Source organism: Octopus bimaculoides, chromosome 4 (assembly GCF_046866305.1).
Source record: "Octopus bimaculoides isolate indiv1 chromosome 4, ASM4686630v1, whole genome shotgun sequence".
In the NCBI taxonomy this organism is placed as follows: Eukaryota; Metazoa; Mollusca; class Cephalopoda; order Octopoda; family Octopodidae; genus Octopus; species Octopus bimaculoides.
In genome coordinates, this window is record NC_142931.1 from 38,747,442 (window position 1) to 38,771,486 (window position 24,045).

Genomic DNA, 24,045 nt, shown 5'->3' on the forward strand with positions numbered 1-24,045 from the left:
AAAATTTAAAAGGAAAAAAAATGTTGAGGATTTTAGTAAGTTCATCAGTCCATCCATTCTCGCAGGTGAAATAAGCATGCATGCTTTCACTCGTTTGTGCAAATTCGTTTACATAAACACATTATGTGAAATCTACAGTTAAGAAAAGTTTATTTTGAAGAAGCTGATAATGATCACTATCATTGTTTTAATGTCTATTTTTCAATGCTTACATAGGTCACATGAAACTGTTGATGCAGAGAGTTTTAAGGCTCAATGTTTTTTCTGATACCAATCCTCATGTGTTTTCAAGCTAGGATAGCTATTATTTATTAGGAACAGGTTATGGATTTTGTGTAGTGTATACTTTAAATAGTGAGAGGATAGAGATAATTTGCTAAGACAGTTTATCTGGAAGAATGTAAAAGAGATTAGAAACATTGCATTGTTAGAGACATATTGAAATGTAAGATTAGTTAACCCCTAAGTTTTATAATAATGTTACCAATACCAGAATGATGTAGAAGATACCACTTTTACATGCATTTTGATTGAACAGGTTTGTTATTGGGAGTGGAGTAGAACAAGGTTTTCTGTAGCTAGGTAAAATTAATAGTATTCAGCAAACTGGTTCTACTCCTTTATCAAATTGAATAGAATGAAGTAAATTTCCTTGACCCATTTTTCCATACTGGCATGGGTTAGATGGTTTGGTTGGAGATGATAAGCCAGAGAGCTGCACAAGATTCTAGTCTGTTTTGGCTTGGTTTCTATGGCTGCACACCCTTCCTAACACCAACCACTCCACAGTGTGTACTGGGTGCCTTTTACATGTCACCAGCATGGGTGCCATTTGTGTCTCCGGCACAGGTGCCATTCACGTGTCAGAATCAAATAATCAGATCCAACATATAAAACATTCTTTTTTTTTCTTCTTATTTTGCTACATACAAGGCCATATTTTTTACAGGAGAGGGTTAGTTGTGTGTGTGTCTGTGTATGTATCTGTATATGTGTGTATTACTAGAACTTGTTTTATTGACTCTGGTGAAGTTGAAACCAAAGTTGGCCTTAATGACATTTGAACTCAGAATGTAGAGCAATAAAACTAAATACTATAAATGATTTAGGTTCAATGTTTTGCCTGTTCACTACTTCATCATCTATTAAATTTTATGCCAGTGGTTTACATGCCACCCAAGTCTGTTTGCATCATTTTTGAGTCACCTTTTCCTCTTCCTTATTCATTTTAATGAATGTATCTAAAACTCTCTCTCTCTATCTCTAAACAGAACTGAATGTATTTATGGCAACTTATAAGGATAATCTATTTGTGTATCAAAAGTAAAAGGAAAATAACTTAAGGAAAATGTCATATCATTAATTATATAATTTAATGCAACTTAGTGTAATAACCTCATTAATTCTAAATGTTTACAACTATTAGCATTGAGCTTCCTTTTTCTATGACTTGGCTCTCTTTTTTAGCACAACAAAATAAATGCTTGAATCTCAGTTGTATACATGCCATTTATATTACAGAGATCTGATGAAACAAGTTTAATTATTGTTTAATTACTTTGTGTTTAAATAATATAAATTGAGGTGGGGGTGGAATAATAGATGTTCTGGCACCCTTAATTAAAAACAAATATCAATCATAAATAATCACATCCACAGGATAGCTGCAAACATCATGAGGTGTTTTGTGTTGTGTTTATATGATTGTATTATTGGATCCATTCAAATGTATAAAAAAAATACACAAAAGAAAAAAAAAAGAAAAAAAAACCCAGTTTGCAGAGATGAAATACTAGTACGCCTATCATGTGAGCATTTGAATAAAGAATCACAAGTTAGATCGAAGAGTACTCTTAAATGAAACAAGGGAACCCTCCCACCTAAAAACACAACCATTTTATAAGATTGAAGGGAGATCAAGAATAAAGACTAATTGAAGCTGTCCTAAAAACTGGAAGTGATTATCTGATACAATATATCACAATTAGTAACAGTAACACTAGCGCCACTGTTGTTGTTACTACTATCACTACTACTGCAGTTGCTGCTGCTGCTTTTACTATTACTACTGCTGCTGCTGCAGGTGCTGTTGTTGCTGGTGCTGTTGTTGCTACAGCTACTGCAGCTGCTGGTGGTACTACTACCACTATTGCTACAGCTTCTGCACTTGCTGCTGCTGCTACTACTACTACTACTACCACCACTATTACTACTACTACTGTCATAGAAGTTACAGCTGCCATAACTATGACAATGACATAATGTTACACAAGCAGATCAATCATTCATTGTATTCTGTAAAATCAATCAGGAATTGCTACTATACAAATTCAGTGATCAAAACTTAATGGAAAACGATGTCTGTATACATCTACACACACAAACACACACAATCATCATCTACTTCATCATCACCATTGTTTTAATATTCACTTTTCCATGCTTGTGTGGGTTGGATAGAATTCACTGTGACAGATTTTCTACAGTTGGATGCCCTTTCTGTTACCAACCCTTACCTGTTTCCAAACAAGGTAGTATTTCTCCATGACTAGATATGTTTTCATGGAATGCTATTTTTATTTATCATAATCACTCACATGACATTGGTTAACTCAGAGGAAAGAGTAGAAGACACTTGCTCAAGGTGCTATGCAGTTGGTCTGAATGCAAAACTATCTGGCATCTGGATGTGAAGCAAAAATCTTAACTGTATCTGCTTCTGATTCATATTTGAATTTTTTCCATGGCATAAAATGTCAGAACATGCCAACAGATATTGTTTAAACCATTTAGCATATAGTCATAGTTGATGATATGGCTTGTAGTAAGCCTTGTTCGGTATGTGGCATTGATAAGTCAAAAGAATGATGAAACATTGATGTCTGTCACTCTATGAAATGACCTGATGTGAGTTGTCTTGCTTGATTGTGACTTACTTTCAGGCATTTTTTACACTAGGTGCAAGGATTTTTGTGGATGGAGTTCTGATTTTAGAGTTGGCAGTGCTCTCTTATTACATAATAACTATTGTCTTTTTCATCTTCTGTTGTGATGCAAAGTGCATTTTTCATCACTTGTAACAATGCACTGCAGAAACGACAGGTTGTTATTCCTGGTTATAAAACTGCTTGGTGGAGCATTGTGTTTTGTTCTCGAACCTAAGCTCAAGCATTTCATAAGTTTTTGTAGCATTTTGTCCCAGTTTAACAAAACTTTATTGCATAGTGAGCTTCCAAATGTCCCCACCGCATTCTGAAAACTATTTAACTGTGACAAACATTGTTTAATAGGGTGTATTCAAAATGCTATTACAGCCATATCCTTCTGTCTAGAATAATAGAAGTCGGTAGGTCAGCTTATTATATGTATAGTAATGATATACTAAAATTACAATAACCAAGGACAGTTATAACTGCCTCTCCTAAAAAACAGCCTCAAAACTTCTGGAATGCTCCTTGTACACTAGCACCAGTCTGTGAGAGGTGACTTGGACCATGACTATTTGTGTAATCCTATCAGCTTGGAAAGCAAACATAAAATGAAGATGATGATGTATAGTGTAAGTGAATTGACAAATCTGTTGAGCATTAATGGCATCAGTTGAAATGGAGAAGATAATATATTTTGGTGGTATGGATATGTAATGTGTATGATTATGTTATCTGCTGGGTGAAAATGTACCTTGGGCTGACAGTGAAAAATACATCAAAAGGAAGAATTGAAGTTATCTCAGAGTTGTGTCACTACAAATGAGACCATAGGGTCAAGAAGAATACTGTTATTCTGTGCAGCATGCCAAATATTAAATTCGTAAGTAGAAGTTAAAACAGTAATGATGATGATGATAGATGAGGTATTTATATTTTTAATTTCTTGTTTCAGTCTTTTGAATTGCACTGGATGGATTACGTAAGTTCTTTAAATGACCATGTCCAAGAGCCAATTATAATACATTTGAATAAATTTCCAGAGTTAAGAGTAAGTTAAATTTTCAAAATTATGTTTAATTCTTTGTCTTTCCCAAGTATGACATCCATAATATATGATACACATTCCTAATTTTTTCAAGTAATTTGGGACCTGTGAAAGAAAATCTTTATGCTGTTCAGAATATATAAAACAAGGGTTAACTAAAAGTTTGAAAACAAGCATAGACGTTCAGAATGAACTCATGAAAATACTTTGGACAGGCAAAGCATTAAAATGCCACAAAGTCAGTTGTGATTTATTAATTTCTCTGTATGGTACTCTACCACTAGTTTATACAAAGTACCAGCTTGTATGATGATGAGTTATATTAAAATTAATGTAATTTTGTTTTTGTTACAACTCATAATTGAAGATTGCTATATGATAAAATTCCTAGATAGGAATTCTACAGTTGGGGACTCATATTGTTATTTCTTTTTTAAAAAAGCAATTCATTTCAAGGCTGGAAAAGTATTCATTTCATTGTTTTTAAAAATAAGTTTATTGCTGCTTTATTCTAATTACTATATTGTTAGTATAATGAAGTAATGAGGCCAGTTACATGTTAAATACCTCATTTTTATTCGGAAACAATGCATATACACTGATTTGTAAAAAAAATTTTGTATTGCGTTTTATGAATAATAGCATTGTTGGTTATGCATTTCCAATAGGTCAGTTACTTATTCACTGCATTTATAATGGCATTTGTGTAGTTTGGCAAATCAAATATCACATGGGAGTTTTGCTTCAAAAAACTAAGTCTTTTTTTTTTTTTGTGGTGGTGGAGAAGAAGGGTTTCCTTGTTGATATTTACATTTCTCTCAATATTCACCATCAAAAGACACACATAATCATCATCATTTAAAGTCCACTTTTCCAAGCTTGCATGAGTCGGAGGGAGTTTATTTAAGGTAAATTTTCTTAGTCGTCAACCCTCACTGCTTTCCAAGTAAGTTGATATTTCCCCATGCCTAGACACATTTTCTACGGAAAACTAGAAACAAACAAACATGGCTTTTATGACAGTGAGGCTCATCTACAACCATCTCATGCTGTCAAAACAAGGTTACATGCACACACACACACACACACACATATATGACAAGCTTCTTTCAGTTTCCATCCACCAAATCTACTCATAATGTTTTGGTCAGCTTGGGCTATAGTAGAAGACACTTGGCCAAAGTGCTATGGCATGGGACTGAACCTGAGACCACATAGCTGGGAAGCAAGCTTCTCAACCTCATAACCATGCTTGTGCATACTTATATATACTTATAATGATGGTTTTTTGCACAACTTCATCTTTGAAATTACACTCACAAAGCATTGGTTAGTTTGAGACTTTGATAGAAAAATCATTTACTGAAGGTGCAGCTTTGTGGGGTCAAACCCAGAACTAAATGGTTGCAAAGCGAATTTCTTAGCTGCATAGTCATATCCATGCTTCCTTATTATAGTTTTAATCTAGATATCTCCCCTTTAATTCGAATGTTTGTTTAATCTCCATCACTACATTCATAATAATCTTCATTGTTATTACCTTTAATGCTATCCTCATCATCATGTATTTTCTACTCCTTTCAGGTGAAAATCAATAAAAGAGGAAGAAAGCTTGTTGATTTGGATAACACGAGGCATACACTAGAAAACCTGATTGGACAGAAGAAAAGAGATGAAGCAAAAATTGCAAAAGTAAGAATAACATATTTCATTACTTTTACTAAAATTTAGATATTTTATTTTATTACTTTTATTTGTGGTAAGATGACAAATTTATTTTACATCTTTATTTTGCTGGTTTCAGATATTTACTGTATGTTTATGTATGCATACTTGGGCATTCATGTGTATAATATTAATTTATATATCATCATCATCACTTATTGTCAGTTGTCCATGCTTGCATGGTTTGGATGGTTTGACAGGAGCTGGCCAACCAGAGAGCTGCCTTGGTTCCAGTGTCTGTTTTCACATGGGTTCTATGGCTAGATGCCTTTCCTAATGCCAACCATTTTACAAAATGTACTGAGTGTCTGTTACATAGCACCAGTAAATCTACTTTTTAAATGGTACTGGCACAGGTGCTTTTTACTTGGCACTGGCACAGGTGCCTTTTATGTGGCACCAGCACAGGTGCCTTTTATGTGGCACCAGCACAGGTGCCTTTTATGTGGCACCAGCACAGGTGCCTTTTATGTGGCACCAGCACAGGTGCCTTTTATGTGACACCAGCACAGGTGCCTTTTATGTGACACCAGCACAGGTGCCTTTTATGTGACACCAACACAGTTGCTTTCACATGGCACCAACATGAGTGCTGCTATGTGGCACTGGTACAGGTGCTGCTATGTGGCACTGGCACAGGTGATTTTTACATGGCATTGGGATTGATGCTTTTTATGTGGAACCAGCATAGGTGTTTTCTGTGTGGCACTGGCATGAGTGCCTTTTATGAGGCGCCAGCATGAATGCTTTTCACATGGCACCAACATGGGTGCTTTTTACTTGGCACCAGCACAAGTGCTTTTCTGTGTCACCAGTACAGGTGCTTTATCTGTGTCATCAGCATGGGTGCTTCTTACCTGGCACCAGCGTGGGTGCTCTTTCAAGGCATCAGTACAGGTGCTTTCCACGACACCAATACGGGTGCTTTTATGCAGCACCTAACATGGGTGCCTTTTACATGGCACTCGCATGAGTCCTTTTTACATGACAGTGGCACGTGTTTTACATGGCTCCAGCACAAGTGCTTTTTATGTGGCACCAACTCATATATGTATAGTTTCAAAAGTACTTACAAAGCCAGAAATGGTCTTATACAGTGCAAATGTATGTACTAGATAGTTTGTATCAAACATACGTAGAATGTTACAATAAAACTGACTTTGAATGATGTATGTAGATGTACTGATATGGCTATTTGAAATAAGTTAAAATATATCTGTGTGTGGCCTTAAAGTATACAAACATTATTGGATTCTAATTAAATTTTTCATACAAATTCATACATGTATTTCAATAGATTGTCATGCTTCTACTACAGTGTTTTTTTTTTTCCCCCATTGTTCCTCATACATGAAGGTTGGACTCAAGTGTCAGTCCAACATTAGCAACATATAGACACTTCAGATCTAGATGACAGGCTGTCCATTATTTCTTTGGCAGTCTCTAAAGATAAGTGTTATTCACCTCAGAATAGAGGAACTTCTTAGGTCATCAATATTAAATGTTTATAAGTACAGTGTAACTACCAGCTGTGTCACCAATGAGGTTACTTAACAGCAGCAGTTAATTTGTCCTCAAATCATACCTTACTATCTTGAAAAGGAAGAACATATTGACAAGGTAGTTCTGGTAATACAAAAAGTCATGATCACAGCTGGAGCACTATTGATTTTTGATCGGTTTGGTCAAGGCTGATCTGGGACTGAATGACGATAGTAATCAATGCTTCCTCATAGAGCAGTCCAGGTCAACATATTTGGATTGGACAGATCAAATTGGTCTTTTAGATCATAAAATGGTTCTTTGTTATAAGTAGCTCTTTTTATACTTATTGTTTATGATTTTGTTTTTTGTCACATTTAAGTAAAAACTTTTTGATTGAAAACCATTTTTTCAACACTTAGAAGCTCCAAAGGGCCTAAATTCTAGTGACAGTATCTATATGACAAAGATGAATAACACTGAGGAAACTTAATATTGATGTTTGATGTCCACTAACTCATCATATACAGAGTGAAATTGCTTATTCACAATAATTCAAGTCTTTACATCTACATTTGTATTTCAATATTGGCATAGTTCTTATTGTCTTTTCTAAGTTTTTCCATTGCTCAGTTTGTATCTGTAGGATTCTGTTCAAATGTCTTCTCACTTTAAAAACAAGTTTCAAAATAGTTTCTGTTTACAAAGGTGTCATGATGCAACAAAAAATTGAACTATATTCCATTGACATCAGTCTAGAATGTAGGTATATTTTCCAGAAATCTCACTTCAGTATCTGATCCAGCAAATTAGTGAATCACTAGTTGCTACACAAGAATATTAAAAGTTCCCTTGACTGAGTGATACTTTTATATCCTGACATCCCGTCTCCCATTGCATAAAATATCTGTTGCAGTAAAACTGTGCAGAAATTTCCTGATAGCCCTTTCTCATGGCTAGGTTAACATAGTAATGTGAATAAAACATCTTGACCAGGTATATTATTAAATGTGTTACACTTAAAGGTATCTGATATTATTTCATAAATGCATGTGTTCATTCTTGTGTTTGTGCATGTGCATAATGTATGTTAGGATATAACATACATTATGCTCGAACACAAGATTTGTATGTTAGGATCTGTGATTCTTTATGAATCTTGTTTTTGGAGATACACAAAAAATAGAATATTTATTTTGGTCCCTTTGTTTCCTCTTTGCTGAAAATGTGTTGCCAGTCTGTCTAGATTGCTCTAAATGAAAAGAAAGAATTTTAAAACTTGTTAATTTTAATTTAGGTATATTTATATCTGCTTGAATCCATATAGCTGAAAATATCTATCATTTTTACTTCATAAATGTGGAATAATCTCAGGTTATAAAATATTTGCTTGAACATCTTATGCAAATATATCCAAGCTATCTAATTTATGATATTATGAAAAACTAGTGCAAAATTAACATTAGCCAACAAGTAAAGAACTAAAATCTGCTTTATGAAAGTAAATATGCTCAACAGAGCATCCAGCTGTTAAAAAGAAAAAAATCCATTTAGTCCAAGAGACTATATGTGAATATTTAGGTATTCATCCATGTATTAAAATGCTTGGGGAAAGAATGTGATACGTTTTCTTCCCACCTCAACCTCTTCATTATACACCTGCTATTTATATTTTTATTATTTTTCAGTAGTTTTATTGTAGTTTTACACTTTCACTGAACAGCTATGTATTCCTGGATTGGAGAAATATTTTGTTTCAATTTTGTCTTTTTCATTGCACTGAAAGTATTTTATGTGTTTTCGAAGTGCCCAGTCATGATATTGTCTGTATATTGTGCATAAGCATATGTTCTGGAGTTTTGGTTACATATCTGTCTACATGTCTGTTAATCTTTCCCAAGATACCTTATAGGGGTTGTTTCTGTTTTCAGTTTCCCTATTCTGGTTGTTTGTTTTTTCAGTATTTTTATGAAAATAGAAACACAAAGTAAATGGCATATCATCGATGTTTCCAACAAATATTAAAGTTGAAACAAATACTTTGATACATAACTCAGCAAATATTGTAGTGGAAATTTCCTGTTGAAGAAATGAATGGTGGACGAGGGTAGAATCAACATATTGAATATAAGAGAGTTGCATGATGAGGGAAAGTTGGAAAACAATTACAAAAATTGCCCCAAAATACATTAACATAGTATATGAGTAGTTGAGACGAAGAGTGGTATCAGTTAATGCAAAATTGAAAAGGTATGATTTAAGAAATGAATGGTACAGACAGAATAGACTGTTCCATTCAAATTAGAAAATAATGTTATTTGATGAACTTGAGAGTAAAAAGAATGACATAGTTTTCCTGAATGCAGAAGAAAGTAGAGAATTTTGGAGTGGAATTTGGGATCAATCAGTCAAACAGATCAACAATACAAGAATGATTAAGAAAGTTGGAGGAAACAATGGGTGGTGTAGTGAAACAGGAAAATATAGTTATTGGAATATGAAGTTACTTACCAAAAATGAGGAACAGTTGGCCAATCAAGTAAATGGTAGCTGAATATTTTCTGAAGATGTTTGAATGGAGTTTGGGCTATTAAAGTGCACATGATTAATTTTGAGGGGGTGGGGGGGAAAGGGGTTCAAAGAGAAGATATACAAATGCCAGAAAATGAAAGAATGAAGGACTTAGAGAACGTTACAGGATATAAATATCTGGACATGCTAGAGGCTGACAGAACCAAAAAGAAGGAAATGAAAGATGGGGTTATAAAAGAGTACAAAAAGAGATTATTCTTTTCTTTTCTACTCTAGGCACAAGGTCCAAAATTTTGGGGGGAGTAGCCATTTGATTAGATCAACCCTTGTATGCAACTGGTACTTAATTTATCGACCCCAGTATGCAACTGGTACTTAATTTATTGACCCCGAAAGGATAAAGGCAAAGTTGACCTTACCACCTTACAAAAGGAGAATATTGAAGTTACATAAATTCAAGAACAGTACACTCTGTTAAGTGGTTGGTATTAGAAAGGGCATCCAGCTGTAGAAACCATACCAAAGCAGGCATTGGTTAGATCCTGTCAAACCACTCAACCCATGCCAATATGGAAGATGGATGTCAGAAAGTTGATGATGATGATGATAAATATATATTTACTTCGCTATTAAATATTTTGCGAGATATAACTCTGAGAAAATCCACGAGACTAGCAACCAAAGAGAGTCACAATTTTGACCTACTTTTTAGTGTTCTCTTTAACCGTTTAGTCAGAGAGTGAAGGGAGCATCCAAATGCCTTTATTTTTTGTTTTGTTTTTCTTTGGAGGTGTCCTAGACAGGAAGAGTGAAAGTTATCTCAAACTAGAAACTTGGTCTGAATGCTTGAAACAGTAAAATCTGGTCAAGGGACTCAAGGACACATGGCAGTGTTGAAGCAAGTGATAAATTAAATCTACTAACCAAGAATTGAGAGTGCAAAATACCAAAACAATTACCACAACATTTTTTTTATGCTCTAACAATTCTGTCAATTCCCCGCCTTAGTCTTATTGAGTTTCACTGCTGTCAGATACCTAATTATGACTTCTAAATTATACATGATAAATGTTAAATATATATTCTCATTCTTTTATAGGCTTCAGTCTTTTCACTGCAGCCATGGGCTTTAGTCAATCATATTAACTCTAGTATTTTAATCTGGTGCTTATTTTATCAATCTGTACATATAGAATGGCTAGGTTATGTCTTTGATGTAGATGGATGCAACATGGCATGAATAAACACACACACAAGTTTCTGCAGTTTCCATCTACCAAATTCTATTCACAAAACTTCAGTCAACCTCAGGCTACATGGGAAGGTGTTTTCTCAAGGTTTTACATAGTGGGATTGAACCCAGAAACTTCTTGCTTACTTGTCTATGCTTATGCATTGTTTTGAAATAATCTATATAAACCTATGGTGGTATATTATATAATTTTTCTCTGTTACAAAGTGTACACCAGTGGTTGATTGATTATGGAATACTGACAGCTGTATAAACTGTCTAACTAAAGATATGTGGTTCTGACTACATTAAAGGTGAATGAAATGTAAATTAGGTCAAAATAGCAGTCCTGTAGTTATCAGATCAATAATTTCTCACTGAGTGTTCTAACAAAGAGCAAGATAATACATGCTTGCATACATACACACATACATACATCTGTGTGTGTGTGTGTGTGTGTGTGTGAGGTGTATGTGTGTAATTATGAATAATTTTAATTGAAGAACTCTATGCGTGGAGAGTAATAAACATATGTACACTCAGCAAATTTTTTGTCATCATCATCATCCTCATTGTTTTAGATTTGCTTTCCATGCCGATGTGAGTTAGATGGGTTGTCATAGTCCAAGTTGTTATTCAGAGTTACTGCTGTCCTTGTTGGGCTGGAAGACCACTTCTCACTTGTATATTTTCTCCTAGGTATCATTTCTATGGCTGCATGTTGTTCATAACACCCTAACCCTAATCCTAATCACTTTAAAAACTGTATTGAATGCATTTTTGTTATGGTACCAGCAGGAGTGAACATCTCTTGCTTTATACACACACACACACACACATACACACACACACACACGATGAGCTTCCATACAGTTTCCATCTAGTGATTCCACTCACAAAGTATTGGTTGATCTTAGGGTACAGTTGAAGACACTTGCACAAAGTCCCACACAGCGATATTGAACTTGAAAGCACAAGGCAGCCAGCCTTGTCTGCACCTTATAGAAGATTGTATGATGCCTGTGTGCAAACAACCATGCTATACGGCAGTGAAACATGGGCTGCGACTGCTGAGGACAGCCACGTTACACGGTAACAAAATATGGGCTGTGACCACAGAGGATATGCATAGGCTTGAAAGAAATGAAGCTAGTGTGCTTCACTGGATGTGCAATGTCAGTGTGCATGTTCGACAGTGCAAGCATCTTGAGAGAAAAGTTGGGTATAAGAGTCATCAGATGTGGTGTGCAAGCGAGACAACTGTGCTGGTATGGTCATGTGATGCGTATGGTTGGGGACAGCTGTGTGAAGAAGTGCCGATCTCTAACCATGGAGGGAACCTGTGGAAGAGGATGACATGAGACAAGGTAGTAAAGCTCGATCTTTGAACATTGGGCCTCATGGAGGCAATGACAAGTGACCAAGACCTTTGGCGATATGCTGTACTTGAGAAGACCCACCAAGTGAAATTGTAGTCCTGGCTGATACCGGTGTCATGTAACTGGCACCTATGCCAGTGACACATAAAAACATCCTTTAAATGTTGGGCCTCATGGTGGTAGTGATAAGTGACTGAGGCCTTTGGCAATATACCATGCTTGAAAGGCAGCGAGGTGGCAGAAACGTTAGCATGCCAGGTGAACTGCTTCTTGGTATTTCGTTTGTCTTTACATTCTGAGTTCAAATTCTGCTGAGGTTGTCTTTGCCTTTCATCCTTTCGGGGTCGATAAATTAAGTACCAGTGGCATACTGGGGTCGAATTAATTAACTGCCCCACTCTCCCAAAATTTCAGGCCTTGTGTCTAGAGTAGAAAAGAATATACCATGCTTGAGAAGACTTGTCAAGTCAAGTGAAATCATAGTCGTGGCTGATGCAAGTGTTACATAACTGGTACCCATGCTAGTGGCACATAAAAAGCACCCACCACACTCTTGGAGTGGTTGATATTAGGAAGGGCATCCAGCCATAGAAACCATGCCATATAAGATTGGAGCCTGGTACAGTTTACCAGTTTTCAGTCAAACCGTCCAACTCGTGTCAGCATGGAAAACGGATGTTAAATGATGATGAAGATGGCAACACTGAACTAAACCTTAATATGTTATCTTTGTGAACTGAGGCACTGAGATTGTTTTTGTGGGACTCACCAGTTGTTTGTAAATCATAGACCTTTATGTGGGCAGACTAATATCCTACTGACTTACCCAAATAACTTTCTCACCTTCATTCTATTTTTCATTTTCTGTCTAGCTTTTACTGTTTATCACTCATTCACTGTCTCTTTCAATTTCTTTCTCATGTACACATTAATATTTCCATAGTAACATAGATTGTGGTGGTTCTGGAAATTGCATTACTTTGCATTGATTGTTGAAACAAAGTTTCATAGCTTGATTTTCTTTTGAAAGCCAACCAGTCAACCATAATGTGGTTGGAAATAGAAGTCACCCAGCTAAATTAGGGCAAATTTCAGTTATATAGCTTATCTTAATATTAGTGATAGTGTTTAAATTCTTGTCTTCCAGACACTCTTTTATTTAAATGTTTTATTCTATTTTCTTTTTATATCAGTGTGAATTTCATAGTGAAGTTGTGTTTTCTTTTCTATTTATTTTATTGTTGATAGACACCTTTTTTTATTTGCTTTGTTGTTGTTTAGCTCCAAGTTTGTTCTGATTGAACAAATCTAGGATCAAAGGAATTCCTGCTATGACCATCCAGTTTTATGTTTCATAGTGTATCTATCTTGGACATCATCATAATATGTCTGTTCTTTTGTACACACATATCTCACTAGTTGCTGTAGTCCTTTGTCTTCCCCTGCATGAGATTCAACCACCTGGGATCAACTTTCACCATTTCTTTCCATGTCTTTCTGTCTATCTTCCTTTCCTGCCAATTCTATGTATTTCAAATTCTTGATACTTCTTTACCTAGCTTTCATCCTTCATATGCATCATATCTCTGTACTGGCTCAGTCTTCTCTCATGCAAGATACATCTGATTCTTTTACCCACTTCTTCTCTAAGTTCATTTGTGCTATGTTGTGCTTGTGTGACTCTCATAAGCAACTCATCTACACCTTGTTTTCTCAGCAACCACCAAGCTACAAAACATGGTAATCTGTCAAAGGTCATCTTCATTTAAGTCTGGTTCTCAACTGGGATCCATATGACCCTTGGGGGTCCATATAACCCTTGGGGGTCCATATAACCCTTGGGGGTTCATATAAGATTTTAAAAAAATTTGTGCAATAAATTGGTTATACATCTACAATACACTTTAAGAATTTATGTAGCTGTCTCACTTGAAAGAGAAATGTTGATTCTGATTTAGCAAATTACTTTGTTGTTGTTGTTGTGTAGCCCTTGGTCAACCCTGAAAGAGTAGATCTTTGGTCAAAGTTATTCCAGCTGTGGCCAGCCATCTTATTTTCAGACATAATGTATCTAGACCTACATAATGTAATGCATACTTTTTTTGAAGGAAGTTATGATTCGAGGGAGACTTCGCTGCTATTTTTAGCAGTGTAAATGACCATGTGGAGGTTCTTTCTTTTACTCATAAATTACTGTTTTATTTTACTTGTGTATGAGATAAATTAATATAAAAAATTATAAAATTGTCTCATCTCTTTCTTGTTAATGGCTGAAAATATTTCTTTCCCTTAATTTAGGCACAAGAAGAGTTTACAGAAGCCAAAAAAGTGTTTGATGATATTAATAATGAGCTACAAGTTGAACTTCCAGAGTTTTATGACAAGTAAGTTAATATTTTCTTGTATCTTAAAACTATTTATAACTTTACTTTCAGTAAACATTGGCTGTTAACATGAGCACAAGGTCTTAAATTTGAGAGACGAGTAGGGTTGATTGTATCAACCACAGTACTTGAATGATGCTTATTTTAACTTCAAGTTTCATCCCAGAAGAATGAAATTTTGAACTTAATGCCTCTAATAAGTATTACAACCACCCTGATACTTGTGAGGGATCAGAGCATTTATTGCTGTATTTAATCTACCTGTCCACTGTAGTAATCAAATCTTCATTGTTATATTTAAAAACAAGCAATATTGGAATCTTGTCTTATGATATAAATCTTGTCTGAGACATTAATTGAATATTCCTAAGTTCCCACTTGGCTACAACACTATGAGATTAAAGTTAATGGAATGATGAGAAGGAGTTTAATTAGCAATGACTCTCATCTGTTAAATATTTATATCGTTGCCAGTGCCCCCGGACTGGCTTGTGCGGGTGGCACATAAAAGACACCATTTCGAGCGTGGCCATTTTTGTGCGGGTAACACGTAAAAGCACCCACTACACTCTCTGAGTGGTTGGCGTTAGGAAGGGCATCCAGCTGTAGAAACTGCCAAATTAGATTGGAGCCTGGTGTTGCCATCCGGTTTCACCAGTCCTCAGTCAAATCGTCCAACCCATGCTAGCATGGAAAGCGGACGTTAAACGATGATGATGATGATGATGATGATGATGCTCTGATTACTCTCAAAATTGCTCTAATTCACTCACCAGTTGTTGGTTTTACATGTCTCATTACAAAGCCTGTATAACTTCACCTTGATAATAATTATTTTAACACTTTATAAGTGAACTGCTTATCTTACCTACATTTCTTATACTGCAGGCACGACTCTATGGTTAAGGAGCTCACTTTGTAACCACTTGGTTTCAGGATTAGTCCCACTGCATGACACCTTAGAAAGGTGTCTTCTATAATAGCCTTGGGTTGATCAATACCTTGTGAGTGAATTTGTTTGATGAAAACAGTGTACAAGCCCATTGTGTGTATAATATGTGTGTGTGTTTATGTTTGTTCTCCACACTGCTTGACAACTAGTGTTGGTGTCTTTACATCTCCATAGTTTAGCAGTTAGTTAAAAGAACCAATAGAGTAAGTACCAGACTTTAAAAATACATACTGGGATTGATTTCTTTGACTAAACTCTTCCAGGAAGTACCCTAGCATGGCCACAGTTCAATGATTGAAACATGTAAAACAAAGATAAAAGGCTGTATAATTTCAATTTGTTATTTCAGACGGGTACCGTTTTACTCCCAATCATTCCAAAACCTGTTTGCTGCAGAAAAAGCCTTTCATTCAGAACAAGGAAATGTAAGTAATAGTATCCTTTAATTTTTTTTTTTTAATTGAAACAAAAATTTTCGAAGTTTCACTTTTTCTTATCCCTTTAAAACTCATAGACCTGTCTAGTCCATATTAACAACCATTCTCTCATTGATTTAGTTTTCTCCCTCTGTGTTCTTAGTTGAGTTCAAGTCCTATGAGAATCCATAAGTACAGTAATGCATAAGCATCAATTCAATCAGCAGTTTTCTATATCCCTGGCCAAAGTAAGGTTTAAATTTAGTTAACAAGTCATTATTTTATCGATTATATTCAACCCAGGGTAGCATGACATATCATTGATTGTGTAGACTTTGCTATTTTCCATTACAAAAATGACATTAATTTTTCTTAATATTTCTAGAATAGTCAAACCTGGGGCTCATTTGAATGCAGGTCTGTTTGATCAATGCTGATTTAGGTCTTTAAGATTTACACACTGAAATAAATAGATTGTTTTGATCAAAGCTATGGTGCAATTCCTGAATGGATATTTTATATTATCCATAATTTTTCCACCTTAATGTCTTAACCTCCTGTTAGAAATTTCATGTGGAAATTTTATTGGAATTTAAGATATAATTTCAAAAGTATTTATCTATCTATTGCACAAAGCAGTTTAACCCTTTAGCATTTAAACCAGCCATATCCTGCCAAAATATTCTACTTGTTTAATGTTCAAACTGGCCAAACCTGGCCTCACACGTCTACTCATTCTAAAAATGAACAATCACATCACTGATATCTCAAAGGTACAAGATAACTCATGGTTAATTCAAAACAATGTGAATAAATAAGCATTACATTTGACAGAGGTTAAAGGTTAAAGGTGATAAATTGGCTGAATTGATAGACTGTTGTCTAGAATGATTTGCAATACTGGTCCAACTCTCTCTGCTCTGAGTTCAAATCTTACCAAAGTCAACTTTGCTTTTCTTCTTGGAGTTCATAAAAAAAAGTACTAATCCAAGGTAGTGGATTAGCAAAACTGTTAGTCTCAGATTGGATGCCTTATGTTGTTTGTTCTGACTCTCTACATTTTGAGTTCAAATCATGTTGTGGCCTACTCATGTGGTCTTTGGTTCGAAAATATTTCCTGGCCCCTGCCTTATACTAGTCTCAGAAACCCTGTAAATGAAAGGATGGATGTTAGTATAGATGGGAAAGGGCTATGAATTTTGAAGGAAGAAAAATAACTGAAACCTAGAAAATTTTAGTAAAGGATAAAAAAAAAGCATATGTACCATTATAGGTACTGGCATGGCTGTGTGGTTAAGAAGCTTGCTTTGCAACCACATGGTTTCAAGATCAGTCCCACTGCGCAGCACCTTGAAGAAATGCTGGCCAATGTTTTATGGGTGAATTTGGTAGACAGAAACTGTATGGAAGCCTGTTGTGTGTGTGTGTGTGTGTGTGTTCCTTCCTTCCTTCCACCTGACAATCTGTGTTTGTTTATGTCTCTGTAACTTAGTGGTTCGGCAAAAGAGGCCAGTTGAATTAGCACCAGACTTGAAATAATTACTGGGGTTGATCTGTTTGATTAAATCCTTCAAGACGTTGTTCCTGCATGACTGCACTCCAATGATTGAAACAAATAAAAGAAGATAAATGATATTAAAAAAAATGTACATTTTCATCTACAAGCTCCTTGAATATAGATGACAATCAGCTGACGAATCGGGTTTGACTCTCAGTAATAGTTATTTCACTTCGGCCTTTAGCAAAGGTACATACAAAACATCTCCAGTTACTCCACCTCCCGAAGTTAATAGTGTTATTGATCAAGTAATGAGTACTTCTCATTATAAAAGGTCAAACAATTGACATTTTTACCATTGAAAGTACTCTTAACTATAATTTTAAAATATGTTTGTATTGTAGCCACAGGTCAACTCTGGTGGAGCAAGTTTATGATCAAAGCTATTTCAGCCTTGGTCATCCTATCTTTGTGGGGACATCTTGAAACACATTTATTTAATGTGTCCTTTCTTTTTTCCTAAGGTGATAAAGGCTAGGATCAACTGATTGAGTTTCTTGAAGACATCACTCGAGTCACTGATTGTGGATCATGGGTCGATGTTGTTTACCTTGACTTTACTAAAGCTTTTAATTCTGTGTCACACAAAAGACTTATAGCAAAACTCTCTGCAATGGGTGTGAAAGATGATCTTTTTAACTGGTTGGACTCCTTCATTCTCAGTCAAAAAGAGGTAGTCACGGTTCTAAGACAGCATCCTTCATCCTATGAGATGTCATCTGGTTTACCGCAGGGATCTGTTCTTGGTCCCCTTTTGTTTGTTGCATATATTAATGACATAAATGTCAACTTGAAGAATGCCACAGTGCTGAAATATGCAGACATCAAGCTGTACCTTGAGATAAAAAGGACAGATCCTGAACACTATAGATCTTTCCTGCAATCAGACCTGGACACAATGCAACACTGGATCATGTATATGGCTATGGTGTGGCCACACTTAGAATTTGCATCACCAGTTTGGAACCCCTATCTTGCTCAGGACATTGACCTTCTGGAAACTGTTCAGAGATGTGCAGCCAAGTGAATACCCTCCATCGGGCATCTACCATACTCTGAATGCCTTGCTTTCCTGGGCATAGATACATTGAAGCTCCAATGTCTGGCAACTGACTTGGTAAACACCCACAAAATTATTAACCATCATGCCAACAACCACCTTGAACACATTTCGAGTTCCATGTGTCTAACACATGTAGGCATGCCAACAAAGTCAGAAAACAACACAACTCCCTTAACTTTTGGAAACATTTTTCACACTCGAGAGTTACTGAAGCATGGAACAAACTACCTGCATCAGTTGTTAGTTGCTGAAAAATTGCATCCTTTAAAACCGCTTCCTGAAATTTGCCTACACTACACCTGATATCTCCACCTCTATGTATGCACACACGTATGTCATGACTCATACACTGTTCACTTTCCTGACTTTTGTACATAATTCTATGTACTGTACATGCACCTTTGATGAGTTGTAGTACACCTGAACACTATACACAATAATTTAATTCATCATCATTATCATTTAACATCCACTTTCCATGTTGGCGTGGATTGGACGGTTTGACTGAGAGCTGGCAAGCCAGAAGGCTGCACAGGTGCCAATCTAATCTTCCTAACACCAATTATTATTATTATTATTATTATTATTATTATTATTATTATTATTATTATTATTATTATTATTATTATTATTGTTATTATTATTATTATAAGTGGAGACATGGTTGTGTGGTAAGAAGTTTGTTTCCCAACCACATGGTTCCAGATTCAATCCCACTGTGTGTCACTTTGGACAAGTGTTTTCTATTATACCCTCGGGCCAACTAAAGCCTTTTGATGGATTTGGTTGATAGAAACTGAAAGATGACCATCATATATATATATGTGTGTGTGTGTGTGTGTGTGTGTTTTCCTTGTCTTGACATCACATGGTAGTTCATTTTCAGTTTTCTGCGAGAACATGTGCGGCCACAGGGAACAATTACTTTGCTTGGAAGCAGGGTGGGGGTTAGCAACAGGAAAATCTCTCTCAATAAACTCCATCTGATCCATGCAAGCATGGAAAAAGGGACTTTTAAATGACGATGATGAAGTTAATAAAGTGTGATCTGAGGGCCATTTAACTGTTGTTTCTTGCTGGTCAAGTAAACGCATAAGTTTCGTTTGTTGGTTTAAAATACAGTTATTTATAACCGTAAATTGTTTTGTTTTTCATTTTCTATATTGTTTTCCAGATATCAGCAACTTTGATTGAAATTTGTGAGTCTTTATCAGCAAATTTTATTTTACCTGAAAGAAAATCAACGATACGATCAGTGTAAATATATATTCTATTTCTATTTATATGAATCTATTTTTGCTAGTTTCAAATCCAGTTTATTTTTTTTTTCATAGTCATATTCTGTCTGTAGGTGAATTTGATTTCCTTTTTTTTTCCTTTTGAAGATTTAATATTAACATTAATCTCACATCACTTCTTTCTCTGCTCCCCCCCCCCATCTCTCTCTCTCTATCTATCTATCTATCTATCCACACACACACATGCATGCAAATGCACACATATACATCCATCTCTTTGCTATTATATCTCTGTATCTGTCTATCTTTCAACCTATCTGTCTACTTATATATCTATCTGTCTATTCATGTTTATATATCTGTCTGTCTTTTTATCTGTCTATCATTCTGTCTGTTTGTCTCTATTTGTTTGTGTTTACCAAATCCTGAAATGTCTGATGGTGAAAATGTTTGGTGTGTTTGCAAAAACTACCATACATCTGTTCTATTATTTGTGTATAGATTTCAGATAAATCTATAACATGTACAGTAAAGATGCAAAACTACAGAAAAACACAGCAATTCAATTACCTTTTGAATTACTTATTAATTTTCATTGAATTTTTCTCTACTCATCATTTAATGTATTTTGTTTGGTGGTATACTCTAGCAAAATATTCTCATTTTAATGTCAATAAATATAAATTTATACAAATTATGCAGCTAATACTCATAATAACTCTGAATATTTAGATATCTCTAGTTCAATTCTAGGTTTAGGCATGTTGATGTGGTTCTGTTTTGTTCTTGAAATTAATAGTAACCAAAATTTCTATAGTTTGACTTAGGGAAGGTGATAAAAGGAGATATTGTGGTCGCATAGTATATATACCAGTGTATAAGACATTTTTTTTATTATTAAATGTAACAAAAATTATCATGTGTCTAATGTAATCATATTACAGATGTGATACCTAGTGTATGATGAATATAATGAAGCATTAAATTTATTTTTTCCAATAGTATTTTTTTTCTAACAAAAAGTAGGGGTTTGTTTTATGTGAGAGTGTCTCTTATACACCAGCAAATACAGTATATATCCATTAATGCATAATCATCATTATAATGATATTTCTGATATAATATTGGTGGCTTTACTTTTATTTGGCATAATTTTTGTTCAATCCTTTTTATTTTATAGATCTGAGAGCAATCATCACCTTCAAAATGTAATTGACAGCTTCCAACAGTTTCAGATGCAATCTAAAGACAATGGTGTAATCTCCTTAGTTTTAAAGAGTGATTCAGGTAACTTAATAATTAACGATAGTTTTCACAATCAAAATAACTGCCCTTGATATATTATTTGAGTAATTTATATTAATCATAATATAGGAGACTGTACATTTTAGTGACTTGAAGATTCAGGCTACATAAAAACTTCTTCAAAAGGATACAATTCAAATGAAACTTTTGTCTTGAATCTCAAGTTTCAGGAAAAAAACCCATATGCAGCTGAAAAATGCTCTATTCATCTGTTTTACATACACTCTCCATGCTAGCATGGGTTAGACAAGTCCATTTTTACAGCTAAGTGGCCTTCTTTTTTGCTAGCTCTTACCTAATTTTTTTATTATTGGACTTTTTATTCCATTTACCTTTCAAAAGGCAATGCCACAAGATGATTTATTAGTAAAGAATGTAAAAAAAATCACTACCATATTTGTCTAACCCATGTTAACATAGAAAAATGGATGTAAAATGAATGAATACATATTTTTAAAAAACTATTTGCTTGCTACTTTGAACTTGAATTAGCACTTTTTCTTTTTAAATTTTTGAATGATTACGAAATTTGAGTATTAGTTAAATATATCATTTTTTTGAAGATTATTTATAATAATTTTTTATTTCTTTTCCAGAAAATACAACAATTTGTCCTAGTCAAGAGGATATCAATGAACCAGAGTCTGAGCTTTATCAAAATGTGACCATCACTAACCAAGTAGGCAATACGAAATTTTACCTCTTTTACTATATGTTAATCTTAAGCTATCAACTCTTTTATTAGTTACATTCTTATACTTTCACTTCAATAATCTCCGACCTGATGTCTTTTCTTTGCTAATTCTTATTATTTGTCCATAATATTGTTGCTTTTCTGTCACAAAATCTTTCCTAATTCTGATTGCTTCCTTAAGAATTTGTTTACTGTTGAACAGAATATAGCTTACTCATTTTTCAGTAACTTATAACAAGAATTTCATTCATATTAAGATATCAAATTCATTGGAAATTATGTTATTACCTACTTTTATCATCTTAGTACTGATTAAAATTCAAGAGTTGTTAGGGAAACATATCTCGCTTTTTATTGGATCACACATTTGGTTAAAGAGCTTCATTTCGGTTTCTTGTGAATTCCAGATTTTCATATAAATCCTATCCAAGATTGCAGTAAAAAGAGAGAGATACATCACTTGATGAGTTGATAGTGATAAATGTGTGGCATTTTTGCAAACTGTTATTCAAAGTAGCATAAAATGTTATGTGGCCATCCACAATGATTAGGATAACAGCAACTTCTACTACCATAACCAAGTTAACGAAGTTGCCAAATTAAAAATGTTGGGGTTAAATAGCAACAAATTAAAATATTTTACTCCTATATGAATGATTGGATTGTTTGTTACTCCATTGCTTAATTGAACTACTTATTTATTCAATTAACATGTAAATGGTTGAGTATTCTAAAGACACGTACTTTTAATGTAATCTTCAGGCAGAATCAATGCGCACAGTGTGACAAAGCTGGCCCTTTGAATTACAGGTAGAGCTTATTCAGTAGGTTTTCACATGTTGAAACCTATTTCATTCACAAGGCTTTTATCATTTAAAGGTTATATGACATTTGCCCATGCTGTAAGAGTGAACCTAAGATCTCATCAAACTTTTTAAACACTCAACCATAATGTCCTTAGTTATACACATACACACACACTTTTAAATAATTGGAGTGTTTTAAATTTTCACTATTCACAGGAACACCCTAACAGTGGAGAGAGTTCTGAAGCAGTCTTTCAACGTACTTCACCAAGTCTACAGGCATCTGCTAAACCATCTGAAGATTCTGCAGGCTCAGTAAGTGTTTGCGAAGAGAATGTTTCAGAATATCAGTCATGCCTTGAAGATTCTAGTCTCTATGAAGTACCCCCAAACAACCAGTCCCTTAAAAAGCTTCCAGATGGTATACTATATCAAGTATGTATTCTCTTCTCTTTATTTTTTTATTTTTCCTTTCTTATTGTTAAACTAAGTCAAGTTGATAAGAAAACTAAATATTTGCTAGCTTTGCATTTAAATCCTATTTAACTCAACTTGTATTTTCATTCTCCTTCAGTCAATAAAATAAGATATGTAAGTTCTTGAACTAGCTGGAGGTTTGAACATATTAGATGAGTAACTCACAATTTTGAATTTCAATTCCACAACAAATAATTCAAGACGCTTAGAGAATTGAGGAGAAGGTCTAACACACCATACAATTTAAACTCACCTGTTGGTTTTGGAGCAGCTTTAGCAGAGTTCACTTTGTTGCAAGCACTCAGGCCAGACCCCCCCCCCCCCCCCCGGTTCTCTCTACAGTTCTGTGAACTGGACATTAACTACATTCATTTCATCAGTCTGGGAAATCCTGTAAAGATTGCAGGCTTTATTCTTCTTCTAACTTAAAAAGAATGATCACCTTAGTTGTTTTCAGCAAGATAAGGCTGTGTTTTATGTAATGGCCGAATAATCAAAAACTAAGGGGAAAATAACAAACATCTTCATTACCAGCATTTTTTATCTATGTTCCTTGTAATATAAAATAGAAATGTTGTCAGTATTGGCAGAACATTAAGTATTGTTAACATTACAATGTTACATTTCAAATGGCCCAAACTTGTAAAATTTTTACTCCTGTTTCACCTGCAGCTCAGTCTAGTCTAACTCTAAACTAGACTAAAACTTAGTCTGTCTGTCTAATTAAATCTGTTGGCCAATGCTCAAACATTTAGGTTTACTTTAGTAGAGTTTACTTCATCATCATTATCATTGTTGTTTAACGTCCGCTTTCCATGCTGGCATGGG

The 24,045-nt window shown here is 34.7% G+C and overlaps 1 protein-coding gene across 5 annotated transcripts in view; it reads left to right on the forward strand.

The window, feature by feature from the left end:
• LOC106878700 (myc box-dependent-interacting protein 1) overlaps positions 1 to 24,045 on the forward strand; it is a 122,919-nt gene that overhangs the window by 89,416 nt on the left and 9,458 nt on the right. For all 5 annotated transcript variants that reach the window (XR_016241458.1, XR_001410535.3, XR_008263893.2 and 2 more), the window contains 8 exons: positions 3,883 to 3,978; positions 5,560 to 5,667; positions 14,623 to 14,708; positions 16,010 to 16,085; positions 19,872 to 19,954; positions 21,116 to 21,222; positions 21,837 to 21,919; positions 22,957 to 23,175. Coding sequence is in view for 2 of the 5 variants with exons in the window: in XM_089350597.1 (XP_089206723.1) it covers positions 3,883 to 3,978; positions 5,560 to 5,667; positions 14,623 to 14,708; positions 16,010 to 16,085; positions 19,872 to 19,954; positions 21,116 to 21,222; positions 21,837 to 21,919; positions 22,957 to 23,175 (858 nt within the window). In the remaining 3 variants the exon portion in view is untranslated. The remainder of the gene's footprint in view (positions 1 to 3,882; positions 3,979 to 5,559; positions 5,668 to 14,622; positions 14,709 to 16,009; positions 16,086 to 19,871; positions 19,955 to 21,115; positions 21,223 to 21,836; positions 21,920 to 22,956; positions 23,176 to 24,045) is intronic.